At 49.3% G+C, this 14,656-nt stretch overlaps 1 protein-coding gene across 1 annotated transcript in view; it reads left to right on the top strand.

Annotated features, from left to right (window-relative positions):
- Positions 1–14,656, top strand: part of LOC139049748 (uncharacterized) — an 83,363-nt gene that overhangs the window by 47,448 nt on the left and 21,259 nt on the right. The window contains exon 6 of the mRNA XM_070525543.1: positions 14,145–14,274. Within this exon, the coding sequence (XP_070381644.1) occupies positions 14,145–14,274 (130 nt within the window). The remainder of the gene's footprint in view (positions 1–14,144; positions 14,275–14,656) is intronic.

Here is a 14,656-nt window from a genome sequence, read left to right as displayed (position 1 = left end):
CGATGGCGCTTCCTTTCCGTTGTGCTACCGCCAAAGATGCCGATGCCATAGAGTTTCTCACTACATTACCTAGAGGGAAATAATGGCGCTGCTGCGCTGTGGTACGCATGGGAATGCCGGTATATTGTGGATTCGGATTGGCGTCGTTCTCGTAGAGACAGGACACCTTGAAGACGCGCTTGGCAAGTACCGTTTCGTCTGTCACAATGATTCATTTTCTACTAGAACAGCACGTGAAAAGCTCTTTTAGCTTTATTATTACGCGAAAACATGTTTTGTTTAACTATGAGAACTTGTTATTGTGTGTACGAATACATGTTACGTAAAAGGTATCAGCGGGCCGCTAAAGTTGGAGGACAGACGACAGTGTTCGCGCTCGCTTTGAAACAGTTGGTCGTCTGTTCTTGCTTTTCTTCGCCTGGTCATGCATCGTGGGTGAGTAAAGCTGTAATATGCGTGAATGGAAACATTTTATGAAGATTTTACTTTGAGAACGCATTATTTGCGTAGCCATATCCACGTTTTACACGAAGCCTCTTACAACACCAGCCAACACGAGCCTCGCAGACACATATACCGTTCCCATGACGGCACGGTGCCCCCTTAAGAACCTCCCATAGACGGTGGCGCCAGATTTCCCTCTAGGTGTTATAGTGAGAAACTCTATGGCCGATGCAAAGTGAAGCCGATGCCCAGGGCCGCGGCTGCTCACTTCACCGCGGTCCGCGCGCACGGTTCTTTTGTACGAAGGGCGGTCGAGCTCACTGCAGTATACGATAGCGCATAAGCGAAGTCACGTGGCCTTACTTCGTGTACGTCGTGAACGGCCGATACAAAAAATTGTATCGGCCGTTTCTGTATCCCGTCTACAACACAACAGGACGCACTTGGCCCTAAAGTGAATATTAAAATGTTTGCACAATTGATCTTAGTTAATTAAGCAGTTAAGATGAATATGAAAAATACTCTAAGGAAGGCCACATAACGGCAAGCTATATGTCGTTCGTTTCATTCAGCTGCGGCTGACGAGTTTTTTTTTTTTTAAATCCTTGGTTTAAGTTACGTGAAACACCCTGCATAGTGGACATGAGCCACGACAGAAAAACAGAAAAAGGAAACGATGTGTAGAGCTGCGACGTGTTTTGGAGTCTTCGGAAAGTATTGCGGAGGCATGACCGGCACTTCCGTGACATTTTGCGTCTGCTCGAGGACAACGCTACGCAAACATTCACCGCTCTATTCATTTGCAGCGCACTCCACTCCTAAATGAATCAGTTATCGTACCGCCATCGATCGCAATGGCGCTATGACATAAAAGCCTTAGAACGGTTATCTATCTATCTATCTATCTATCTATCTATCTATCTATCTATCTATCTATCTATCTATCTATCTATCTATCTATCTATCTATCTATCTATCTATCTATCTATCTATCTATCTATCTATCTATCTATCTATCTATCTATCTATCTATCTATCTATCTATCTATCTATCTCTGATTCAAAACAGATGTCTGCCTCTTTCTATACCCTATAGTGTTCACGTGCTAGAGTTAGCTTGCCAGAGCAACGATCTCCACTTTATACCTTGTAGCGGGGGTACAGCCCGTCAATCAACTCAATGAGGATCAGTTAGGTGCTCCCTCTAGAAGTGTACCATACTACGCATGACAAAGGGCAGTAGTACGGGCACCACTACGCGCCGTCTCTGCGGAAACCGCGGCAGAAACACCGAATAGCCGCCCTCTCGTCATTAAAGGAGCACGCAGTTGCACGCATTCGATGCCTTGCTTGTATGGCCGTGAGGAATGCAAGCTTATGAAATAAAAATTTGGAGCAAGGACAGTGAGAACTACTCGGTACCACACGGTAAAGATATACAGATACTTATATCGAGTCGAGCTGAGCGGTGCCTGAAGCCAGTACGGTGGGCCTTCGCGACATTCCAAGAAGGGCCAAAAAGACAGTCGTGTTTTAAAGTCGCCCTAGCACCCAACGCTATCTTAAAACTTCCTGTCGTGTAGCAACTTGCCCGCGACTTTAGTACGTACTTTACTCCGACCATAACGGCGCATCGGATTGTCCCGCTACCGTCCCCTGCATATCAGTCCGTTCCACTCGCCTAGTCCGTGACTGACAGCCAGGTCGGACGACAGAGTCGCTTTATAATTCGAAAGCGAGCGTTCGAAACTCCCACGAAAAAAGAAAGAAGGAGAGAAGAGACAAAAAAAAGGGCGGGAAACCCAAACTGGCAGCGCCAGGGAAACAAGCCGGGATCTTTCAAATTGGTTTTGAGTCCCCCCCGACTGTATACGGATACGTACAAGCCGGATCGAGACAGAAACGAAGTCTTTATCGACGCTGCCACGGTTGGCCGCTCTCCGCAGAACAAGCGAGACGTCGGGAGCCGGGCCGCGCACAGCTCACCCCGATGCACGCAAGCACGCACGCACGCGCACACACACACATACACACACGCGCGCGCGCACGCACGCACCTACAAACACGCGCGCACACGCACACACACGCACAAAAGAGACGACAAATTAAGATATGTCCCCCCAGCCAACAACGACACCGTGCCAGGGAAAAAAAGAATAAAGGACGGAGAACTCACTGCCGCAGATGTCACCGGCAATTCTGACAGAGCTCACGTTTCCAGCCGGACGAAGTGGCCGGGGGTCAACTCGGCCAACGTGCCGCACCGCAGTCGTACCAAAAGCGAAAAAAACATTTAAAAAGACAAGAAAGACAAAAAAAAGACAAGTCGAAACCCAACGCGTGCCAGAGATACGGCACGATTCGCGCGCGGAAACACAGAAAGGGCGCTACAAAAGCGTTTGTTTAGGGAGAAGCGGGAGGGGAGGGTGTGTAAGGGAAAAAGAGGGGAGAAGGGAGCTGTCAACGGGCCCAAAAACAAATAGTATCGCGATTGACGCTGCGCCGTGGTGGGAGGGAAAGCGGGAGACGTTTCCATCACGTGAGCGGGGAGACCGCGTTGGGGGCGATCGCGAAAAATGAAGGAAAAGAGAGAGAGTGCAGACAGACGGATCTGCAAGACGGGCGTTGAGGGTTAGTGGAGGGGAGTGGGGAGGGGGGAGACATTGAAAATGGTGTCCAAATACTAGGTACGCAAAGCCGAATGCGCAAGTCGTTACAAGAAACAAGTAACGAAAAAGAAAAGGACAGAGAATAAAAGGTTGGAGCACGGTTCGAGCGGCTTTCACGGGGAAAGTGAAACGAACGAACACTGGTGAAGCGAGAGGCTGATCGTGGGGGATGAAGACGCGACGTGAGAGACGGGGAGAGGGAGAAAAAAATCAGAGAGAGAGTGTCGAACGAACAACGGTGCAACAATAACTCAAGGAGGGCCGAAACAATATGACCGATGCCGGAGGAATGGGTAAACAGATAAAGTAGTGTTGACAGAAAGGCATTGTAAATCCCGCTGAAGAAGAAGAGGACATAGGAGGGCATGGAGAAGTGGGGGTTTCTACGGAGGGAGAAACAGGGAAGTGGGGAGCACTGGACCAGAGAGTACGCCGCTCTGACTAGCCTCCTCGAAATCCGCATCCTAGCGAGGGCACGGTAGGAAAAAGACTTCAAAACGAAAGAAAAAAAAAGGAAAGAACACGAAAGCCGAGCATACTTCAATGGGTGTTGGTTAGTACGGGTGAGCGAAGCGAGAAGATCAGCCGAAATTCGAATCGATAGATAATCAAATCACTTCACTAGCGACACCGGTGATGCATTCGTCGTGCAGTTGAAAATACATTAAATGTTCCACCCTAAATTAATTAGGAGGAGGTAAAGCATGCTTTTAAAACTTTCTTTTTTTTTAGCCCGTTTGGTGGAAAAGGAGATTACCACCGCGAAAAATGAAGACCTTAAATTTGCCTTTCTGGAATTGCGAGCCGAAATCTCGGCGCCTACATGTCAGCGCGGTGTCCCGAATTTCACTGCGTCTTGTAGTATCTCACGTACCCCTAAGGCGCAAGGAGACAGCCTCGAATCTTGCCAGGCTGAGCCGTTGGCTCCTTTAAAATGCAGAGTGTGATCCTCCTTGAGCGACAGAGACTGTCGAAATCCGTGACGTCACCAGCGAGCCGGTGCGCGAACTTCGCGCGGGCGTCACCATTCGTCTTTGGTTCTTGCGCCTTAGCTGGTCAGTGCACAAGGCTTCCGCTAGCGGCGATAACGGTCGCTTTTTTGCTGGCAGAAACCTTCAGTTCTCGACTTCGTCCCACATCCGTACATCCGTTGTTTCCAAATTACTTTAAATGTATAAGCACTTGCTTACCGGGGTATCCTGAATGTGGCATAACCGTAGACGTAAACCAGATACCACAAAAAATCACACAGCAGCAAATAAAAACAAATGAATAAGGAAACCTAGCCTAACGTACCCTAACCTAGCCTGCTATATCTTCGGAAGAGCACCTGAATTAAAGGATTTGTCCTCTATAAAACCGCGTAAGACCAATAGCTACGTGCCAAATCTTGCCAGCTCATCTTGTTTCATTGGTATCGCTTATGCGATAGCGTCAAGAGGGACCTCGTTGTCAGCTCCCCCCCCCCCACCCTCCCCAAAAAAACTTTTCTGAAAACAAAACTTCGTACACATCTCTCTTTAATAATCTATCCTTTTTTTTCTGTTGATGTGTGATTTCTGTGGTATCTGTCTTACCTCTAGGGTTATGTCGTTCAGCTGACGTCCTGTCGGTTTAATGGATGCGTGGCGTTGTGGAGTGTAAATAAAGAGGACGAACGATAATAGCCGACATCCAGCTAAATTTTATTCGAATGAGCATAAGCACTTACATAGAAAACCGTCGCATGCGCGTAGGCACGCTAAAATATACTTCCGTGGCGAAATGAAAGGTCAAGAGCGGCAGACAAAAAAGAAAAAGAAACAAAGAATGAGAAAACATATTATCCAGGAGTCAAAATCATAAAGGCCGTGCGCTCCCCCTCGTCACTGCTCTTCAAAAGCAGCGCCACGTGGTACAGGCACCTTAAATCTTTCTGCAAAATAGAAGGAGCACTGACACACTTCGCTCGCAAGCACACATTTTGCAATTCGAATAGATCACCGGTTACCTGCTGCACACATCGTACATCATGTCAAACTCCAAATATTCCTGTTTACTTAAGCTCAACTAGAAAATCAGCTGTTCCAGTCTGCTCCCTTATCCACATCATCTGTCGTGCCGTCTCCTAACGTTACGCGTAACCATCATTTCTTGCTCCGTCGCTCGTCGAGCCTAAAGCCCCTGCATCTACGCGCCACCGCCGGCCAAGCTAAGTACCGCCAACCTACCCTCCTCCTCCACGCTCCTCTCCTCTCACCCCCTTAGCTTCCGGCGTGAAGCGGAACTTACGTAGCTTCAACTTCCTGTTCCGAGTGGAAGTGACGCTATGTTTTTTAGCGTTGTTTACTTTCGCGTCGATAGAGAGGCTTTAATTGCACCAGCTGCGGTTGAAACTGTGAATGCGATTCCATCCAAGAACCACCGCCTATTGTAATCGGCGATCTGGTCGTGTTCGCTGCTTCGCGTCAACCTGCGACGGGTTGTGCCACGAGAGACAACGTACAGTGGAATGTAGTGCCTGGGCGCTTGGAGACCGCTCCCGTTTTTCGTGCATTTGGAAAACAGCGGCCGCGAACTACTACTTCAGCGGAATACAACAGCTTGTCCCCTTTGAATTCTTCTTGTTTTGAAGCATACATCCCCTCCAGCCAGCACGTATGGAGGGACTTTAGTAAAGGAGTTCGCGACGCCAATTTGTACGACAGACGCATAGAGTTTATGCTGTTGATTCTGAGGTTGAAGTTGTCTCGTACGATCGAAGGTAGCGAACGTCCCAAGTGCGTGCACTACGTGAAGGACTGCAATGACGTGAAGCTATGAAATATAACAAGTTCAAATTTGCGTGGAGGGCATTCAGTGACATGGTGAAAACAAGTGTGCTTTTCTTGTGCGATATGAGCGGAGGTGTGCAGTGAATTGGTGCGTGTGCGCGTGTTGTAACGCGTGCAAAGGTGGACGGCGAATTTCCAGGTCGATACATTCCAGGTCGTTATCGCCGAGAGGCGCCGGGGCGGGTCATTTCCAACATGCCGGACACATGCAGCAGCCGATGATGCAGCCACAGTCCATGGCTCTCCGCACTTTGTCAGCGAAAGAGGACGACAGGCAAAGCGTGTGGGCGCAGCGTACGCAAACAAGCGCGTAGATGCACGCGAATGACGCTTGGTGGAATGGCTAGTGCGAGCAACTCAGATTTGCACCGGTTGCTTAGCACGGGCGCCTCACCATCGTCTGCAATGGCAGCGGAAATTCTCGCAGCGCAACTCCAGGAAGCGGAAACGCCGGAACCGGAAATACCGGAAGCGGAAATGCCGGAACCGGATTTGGTGTGAGGGGAAAAGGCGGCGCACACAAAGGTTGGCGCTACTTAAGAGAGCGGCGGTGGCGCGTAGATGCAGGGGCTTTAGTCGAGCCGTCCTTACGTTCTCGCCAGGCAGCTTTGTTAACATCAAGGTTGCTGGCCCGTACGTTAGTAACGGTAGAATGCAATCAATGAAGAGTTTTGCTTTCAATGGTACCGGCAAGCTGCCGTTCATGTTTCGCTAATGCCTTTGCGATCTACACAAATTCTGTCTCCTTGTAAGGCAACACGCATATCTTACGTATCTTATCGCAGTGTATCATTACGCACAGTTTTCAACAGTCCACCATTTACACAATGTAAGTTCCACAATGAGTGCACAACTGCAAAACGCACAATAGGACGCGATTAAACGATCCACATATTTTGTCACTGTTCTTGGTGCGTCTGTCGGACTACAGTTAGATATTACGAACGACTGCAGGGATGTACCACGCACTGATGTCAGGATCGGTCGACACACGCCTTCACTAAACTTCCTCCGCATCGGCCCGCCGAGGGTCGACTGAGTCAACAAAAGCCGGTGAACGCCCAGCTAGTACTATGTTAATGCATTGAAAATCACTTCGTGCTTAGTGCGTCAAGCTTATGTCACCAAACTGTGTTGTAAAACGTGACCTCCGATCACTTAGAGCTAGATCGTTGCCGGGAGTAAACAGCGCTTGATAATCTAGGAGCGGTGGTATACGTTAACTAGTAGTCACTACTGCCATACATCCACTGAAGGCGTTCGTGTACTCACGAACCTGCAATTGATGCCCAGCATTTTTTTAACTATTAGGGTATACAACGAACCAATATTTGTTAAGGGGCACGGCGCACAGATTGGCATACCACGTGCGCCATTTTTCTTTCGCGGATCATTACATCCTTCAACTGCGGCAGGTTGGTTATGGTAGTTGCGTGCAACCTCGCACGTCACCTTGTCTTAGTTATATGTGCATGGGTTTGTCCTGCGAGCGGACGCAGTTGTGTGTCATTCCATGGCTTCGTAGTAATTCGATGGCAACATGTATCTCCAACAGTTCTGCGTGTTCTCTTATCACAGCGCCCCAACGTCGTAGGGCTCCATCTGTGGAAATTTGTGCCCCCTCCCCTCTTCCCCGTTTTTTTTCTTTTTTTTTCTGCGAGATATCGTATACTTTAGGAACAACCATGGCTGGAATACCGTGCGAATATTTCTGTTTGGGCTCCTCAAAAACAGCCGCATATGGCAGCACTCACACGTTGAATTATTCTTATTTTTTCTTTTCAATACAATATTTATGGTGGAAAATACACGACTCAAGAGGCCTCGAAGACGAGGTTACGGGTTCGTCTAAATCGAGGCAGTTCTCGTCAAACCAGTGCGACGGCTCTAACGTCGATCCTTGTATTAAAAAAAAACGACGATTCTAAACTCAGTGAACCGAATATCCCCAAAAGCGGAGATTCAGACCGCAAGTTCGGCAAAAAGGTTAAAAGTTGCGGTGAACGACTACGAGTCGGTTAAACCCGCAGAGTACGTATCTTATACGCTAGCACCTTTTTCCTGTTTTCCTCCCATTACGTCAGAGATGAGTAGAGAAGTGAACGTCGCCGCTTAAGCACGCGTACATCAGGCGCTGCCAAGCAGAGGCTGGTGAACAGGCAAGAACAAATAAATAAATAAATAAAACGCAGCAGCGTTTTCCTTAGCAGATCGAGTGACCCCCCAATTCGAGAATGCGGACAATATCATCGATTTGATGCTGCAGGCAGCAAATTTGCGGCGGGCCAGCAAACCGCCTCCGCTCGAGCTCTCCCGGACCATCGCGCCCAGGTCCCTCCCAATCCTCCACGGTTTCTTTTTTTCTCCGCGCTCGGCTCGCTTCATGTCTCTCAACAGTCGAATCAAGCTGCTACCGCTTCTCCATGCCCAAGAAATCACGAAAGAAAAGAAAGAAAGAGAGAGGGGGAAGGAAAAAATAACGAAGAAACAGCGGTGGCGACGTAATAGTGTGTCGATATGAGCGCTCGTCCATCTTGGTCGCAGGGTTCCGGCGAGCTAGGAGGAAGAACGCCCGGGCGCTTCGAAATCGGACTCGGCCGCAATCAAAGTCCCCTCGCTCAGAAACCTCCCCGCGCTTCCACCCCCCGCTCGACCACCGCCGCGTGCTATGTGCCGTGGACCTCGTTTATACGTGTATATATATATACCGGCCGACAGCAAAAAGCCCCGCGACCGGAGTTGCATCAACGACCGCGTCGAGCGTACGCGGCCGATCTGACCGCAGGTTAGCGCGGCCAACAAAAACCGATCACTTCGGCTGACGTCGCCCGTTCCCGAAGTCCCTCCTGCGCTCCCTATCGCTTCCCGCTCTCCCGTCTCGAAGCTTCGTCGAGGGAGCGGCCGCTTGCGAGCGCGGGGGGAAAGAAGGAAGGCACGGCGGGCTCGCTCGTCGGCGGGTCGGGGAGGCCACAGATGGATTGTCCCGAGCAGCGTAAATTGAGAACAGCTCGGACGGATTAGGGCTAGCCATCCGTCCTCCTAGCCGGCGCTGTTGCTCGATTTGCCCACTCGGCTCGCGCTGGAGCCGAAACCGAATCGGGGTGGTTCTTCTTTTCTGCGTCCGTAGCCCCCGTGCACCGTTTTTTTTTCGTCTGCTTTCTTAGCATCCTTCTGCTTGTCTCCGTTTTCTTATTTTTTTCATCGACTGCCGTCTGTTTGGATGTTCGTCTGGTCGACCCGTTTTGTTGACCCGCTTGTCGCGGCTGCGTTTGTTTGTTTGCCAACAAGACTCGAAGCGTTGGGTGGCAGGATCCAGAGAAAATGGTCGGGGCGTGCGGTAAAACGCACCTGGTGAGCCCGGTTAGTTCGATGTCCTCTCTCTTTTCGCGAAGCAGCGCGCCCCCTGTCATTCATGGCTCTCCATGCCCGGCACATAAAAAAAAGACATGAAGAAGCCTACGCGGAAGCAGGCGACCTCCCGCGATGCTGTCAGCAGGTATCGTCTGCTCGCCGCCGAGTCGCAGACGATGACGAGCTCGCGTCCCATCTTTCGGTGTCCATCGTCCTGCTCCCATGATTACGCGTACTTGTGCGACGCCGCCGTCCGCCCCCCGGCGTTGACAGGTGGCCCGGGGGTCCGGCTGAATTTCTAGCCCCCGTGCTCCATTCCAGTGCTTCTTCTTCAACCCCAGAAGAAGCCGGGATCGCCGCGCTTCCAGACAGCAAGGCCATCTCGCTTCGCTCCGTCTGCTACAAAAAGAACAGAAAAGAAACATGGCGGCGACTCCACCTCGTCCCCAGGCGCCCAGTCAGCTCTGGTTCGCGCCTGCCACCCCCGGCTTGGCCTGTGTCAATTTCGCTCGCGGATCAACGGTCGTCGGGCGCCGGTGGCGCCGCTTTACAGCTAGCGGGGATGAGGGAAAAAGAAAAAGGAGCAGGGTTTTCTTGTTGGCCGAGATTCCATTTTGAAGGGGCCGACGAAGCCCGGTTCGCTGGGGGAATTGCTTGCCTATCACTTCTCTCCGGCAGAAGGGCGAAAAACCGTCCCTCGCTTTGCTCTGCTTCGCTCGCCTCTCGAGCCATCGACCGCCGCCGCCGCCTGCGTTATCTTTATTCATGGCTTTTATCTTTCCAATTTTCTCTCCTTTTTCGCTTTCCCTTCTTTCTCTACTCCGACGCAACGTCGGGTGCATGGTGTCCCTTCCTATTTATGTATATATATATATATATCTTTCTCCGTTCAAGTCTGTTCAAAAAAAGGAGCGTCCGCGAATCCCTTTTTGCGAGGCGTTCTTCGCCCGTCGTCGACCCCTGGGTGTTTGTTTGGGTGCGTCGGACGAAAAACGGTTTGCCTGTTTGCGCCCACCCCGGCGGTAGGCGACGTGTTTTGTGAGCGGAACACTTTCTATTCGACGTCTTCCTCATCTTCCTTCTCCTTTTCTGGGCTCGCTCACTTTCTTTCTTTCTTTCTTTCTTTCTTTCTTTCTTTCTTTCTTTCTTTCTTTCTTTCTTTCTTTCTTTCTTTCTTTCTTTTCTCGGCACGCCTGGCTGAAGTTGTTGTTGTCGTTGCTGCTACCTCGGATGGCGTGGCAGCCTGTTTTCTGCGTTGGCGGTTTCCTTTGAAGGAGAGCCGCGTAAACGGTTTATCCATAAGAGACGCGCTGCCTCCTCCGAAGCTTCTCTCGTACGCTTTATCGGAAATCTGGCGCATTCGCCCACGCCGTTGCGACCGTGGTGACTGTAGATTTACCTCATTCCTCTCCGCCACCTGTGCATCTTAAGATGCATGCGATTAGACTGGTGATATCCTGCAGTGTCAAGTTAATTCGGCACCCGCTGATGGTGGCTAGGTGTATAACTATGAATATCTGTTGCTGAACTTGAGGTCACGGGTCGAAAAGCAAAATTAAAGGCAATACAAGTATATATAATCAGTTAGGTACACAATTATTGATGCCCTGACGGCAACCTATACGGAACAACTTCATTTGAGGACGCCGTACTTGAACCGATTCAACTTCACCTCTAGGATATCGTCACTTCACGCTTAAAGTGTCACTAAATGAGCCCAATTCTTATGGTGAGCAGTAGCTTAGGAAACCGGAAAGGACGCAAAGGTGTGAAATTGACGAACGACGCCATTACACTTTTAAATTGTAGCACCAATCTCTTCGTAACATGATATGTTTGTGGCACCATCTGATGCGTCCTAGTTTGTTAAAAATTAGAGTAGACATCACTGAACTGAAAAGTAAGCTGTACTTTGTCTTTTACACTTGGGAACTTTTCAGGCGTAAGAGCAGACGATACACAATCGTAAATAGCTGATTTCTGTGGCACTCACTTGACATCATCGATGGCTGAGTTGTGACGCAATTTTTTTAACGGCAAAGCTCCGACTTTCCTACGCTGAGGAAATGCAAATAATATTTTGAAATATATTGTCTATCATAACAAATATGTGTATCTATTTAAGGCACTGAGTATCGTTCTGTTACTGAATGTTAAGCTAACCACTTATTCTTCTATCGTTCCATCGTTCCGCGTTTTGTTCTGTTTCGAGCCATTTCGAGCCATTGGACGAGCCCGGGAGATCCTGCAATTCCCCCAACATATAATGCATGCTATCCTGTTTTTATACCTCGAAATTATTATTTCAAACAACTCAGTCCCGTATACTCTAAGGTGGCGTTTTTAATACGTAGGAGAGAGTTATCAGTTGCTGATATAGTATCGGCAAACCAATCACTAATTAACTGATTATTTTACTAATTAAATTAGTTATGCGTGGCCAGAACTAAATGAGCAGGACTGACAATTGGGCCGAGTGGGCAGGGGGTTAATTTCTCCCAAGCTAAATGTGAACAAGCGGGTAAGTGTTCCCTGGTGTGGAGCTGTTACAGGTCTAAATAGTCCTGCTTAGACTGCGGTTCTAACCACAACTGGCGCCTAAACTTTTAATACTGCGTGCCTTAGTGATGCCACGTGTTGTTCGCCAACGAATTGTGGCTGAATCAGCGTGGAAATGGCTTGAAATGCGGGGAATCCGCCCACCTTCGCGGCCGGTGCGGACCAAAGTATAGCTCCGTCGCGAAGGCTGCCCCGGATTTTTTTCTTTTCCCTTTCCTATTTCTTTTTTTTTTCTCTCCCCTTCCTGCCCCGGACAACCAGCGACAAGCTCTTGACACCGATGTATTCACGCCCTCCTCTTAAGGACGGGGATTCCTCGCCCCGGGCGAGAACCGCAGCGCCCTTCTTCTGTTCCGGCGGCAGCCCCGAGGCCGTTCTATCGATCAGCGGTTTTCATCGGCGGCTGAGGACACGCCGCGTATTTTAATCTCGAGGCCGCTCCCGACCTTTCCCTCGGAACTCATGTATTTGCTGCTTCCCTTCTTTATGTGTTATTACTCTGCTACTTTTCTTTAACCGTAGTCGAAGTGTCGGTCTATTTTTTTAATCTTATTTTTGTTCTATCAGTTCGGCGTCTCGTCTTCATTTTTCTTTCATTTCGTTTTCTTTTATGTCTTTCCGGTCTTATATATACCTCGTTCAAGTGCAGCCCCATCATACTTGTCTCGTGGTTTTCTTTCTTTCTTCTAGTTTCTCGTTGTGCCGTTGACTTACCGATTTTTAATTACCGCAATAGTGCGTTACCATATTCAATGTTATCCTGCAGCGGTATACCGTTGTCCATTTTCCTGCACTTTTAATTGTCTTTACTATGCCATTTAGAAAAACCCATGAAATGAACACCTTCTTGTCTGCAAAGGCATATCGAGAAGCCAAAGTCTTGTACACAATCATCGCTATACTAATGAAAAAATGGAGTGCAACGGCAACTCACAAATTCTTGGATCGACGTTATGGGCACTGTCAAGATGGAAATAAGAAACCTACGCGCGATGATGCTGAATACCAACCACGCTGGAGCGGTTCGGTGCACCAGATCAAGGATGTTTCAGTTAATTTCAGCGTTAGAGCATGTTTGCTACACTCTATTGTCCAAGGATTCACTTAGGCAGTGACAAAACAAATATACCTGAAACAATTGTTTGCCCATATCGGAAGGATTCAGCTGATATCGTCAAACGGACGTATGTTTATGCATAAAAAAAAATTAGTTTTTGGATCCGTGGGTCCATATTTCAGCTATCATCGATGGCAGGATACTGACTGCGCGTGTTCCCTTTAACAAGGAACTGCACTGTAGTGGTTCTATATATAGCACTGCAGCACACTGTAAAATAATATACACCCTAAAAGTGAAAAAGGGTGTAAATGTGTCTATAACTCGCACCCATAGGGTGTCCGCTATGTAGATAACACCCTAAGGGTGTGAGTTATAGACGCATTTACACCCCTTTTCACTTTTAAGGCGTAAATTATTTTACAGTGCAGTGCTATTCAAAAAAATGGCTGTGGCTTAGGTAAGGTTAAGCCCAGGATGCGAAGCATACTAGCCTTTATTTTAGTTGTTGAACCACTGTTTAGCCTGGTGAACTGCTGTTGCTTGGCTATATTTGGTTCGGCTAGACGAAGAAACAACTCATGCATTACTTCTTCGCCTTCAAGAGTGGAACGCGACAGCGTTCCCGTCGACCCGCCAAGGGGTGTAAGACAATGGGCTACAGGGCAGCGACTACGCGCCCCGCATTGGACGCGGTGAGCGTCGAGCAAAGCAGCGTTCGGCGCGGCAACGAAATGTGCGCCTGAGCAAGAGACGCACGCCTTAGAAACAGCGCGTTTCTAAGGCAACACCGCATTCACTAGAGGCGCTTTTGTACCGCTTTGAAGCGTTGTACTCGTGGCTCAGTGGTAGCGTCTCCGTCCCACACTCCGGAGACCCTGGTTCGATTCCCACCCAGCCCGTCTTGCAAGAGTTGAGCCAAAGCCACTTCTCCTCTGTCGTGACGTCACGGTGTCACGTGATTTCATGGTCACCGCCGCGCCTGAGGAGCTGGGTTGAGCCCTCGTAATATGCTTCGCATAAAAAGGGGGCCAGGACGTCCATCTAATGCAAACTACAACGTGCCGATGCGGCTAACGGCTAAGCAGCAAAAGCAATCAGGGTACGCCGTCGCTTATGGTGAGTGGGTGACAACTTCCGTCGCCGCACGCTTGGGAAATTTTGTGACCGCGGTCGTCTGCACTGTGAATGCGATGCGGATCACGATGCTCTGGTGGCTTACTCGGGGTCCGTGGCCGTTACCGGTTGCAGGCCCCCTCGGTTCTCCGAAGTGGACACTGGGCCAGGCGACCAGCTGTCCCGTTTGCGGGATCACGTTGGCGCAAGCGCAGATGGCCGACCACTTTCAGCTCGAGATGGACAAGCTTGCCGACTTCTACAGGTGAGTACGAGCGGTTTCGGCCCTTAAAGTGAACACGCTTCGTCATCGATAACGCCTACGTCCACTCCTAACTATACGCGTATAATGTTGCTGGATGTATACCTAATCTTCCAGAGAAGCGCTTAGTTTTGCATTTGCACTTGAGGGAGCAAACACATGAAAACAAGCGCGATGATGATGATGATGATGATGATGGGAAAAAAGCCGATTTGAAAGTGAGTAGTTACCCCACCAAAACCGTTCTTTTAACCTTTATGTTGTTCGGAACGTTTCTAGTGTTCAGAAAGTGGTCATAAATGGCATGGACAGCCTCCTAGCGGCGACAGAGAAAATAACAGGTAGCGGCAAAATCATGCTACTGAGCGCATTTTCTTCGCTTGTA

Source organism: Dermacentor albipictus, chromosome 9 (genome assembly GCF_038994185.2).
Source record: "Dermacentor albipictus isolate Rhodes 1998 colony chromosome 9, USDA_Dalb.pri_finalv2, whole genome shotgun sequence".
Lineage (NCBI taxonomy): Eukaryota > Metazoa > Arthropoda > Arachnida > Ixodida > Ixodidae > Dermacentor > Dermacentor albipictus.
The sequence above is the reverse complement of the archived record's forward strand: the minus strand, read 5'-3'. Positions and strand labels throughout refer to the sequence as shown.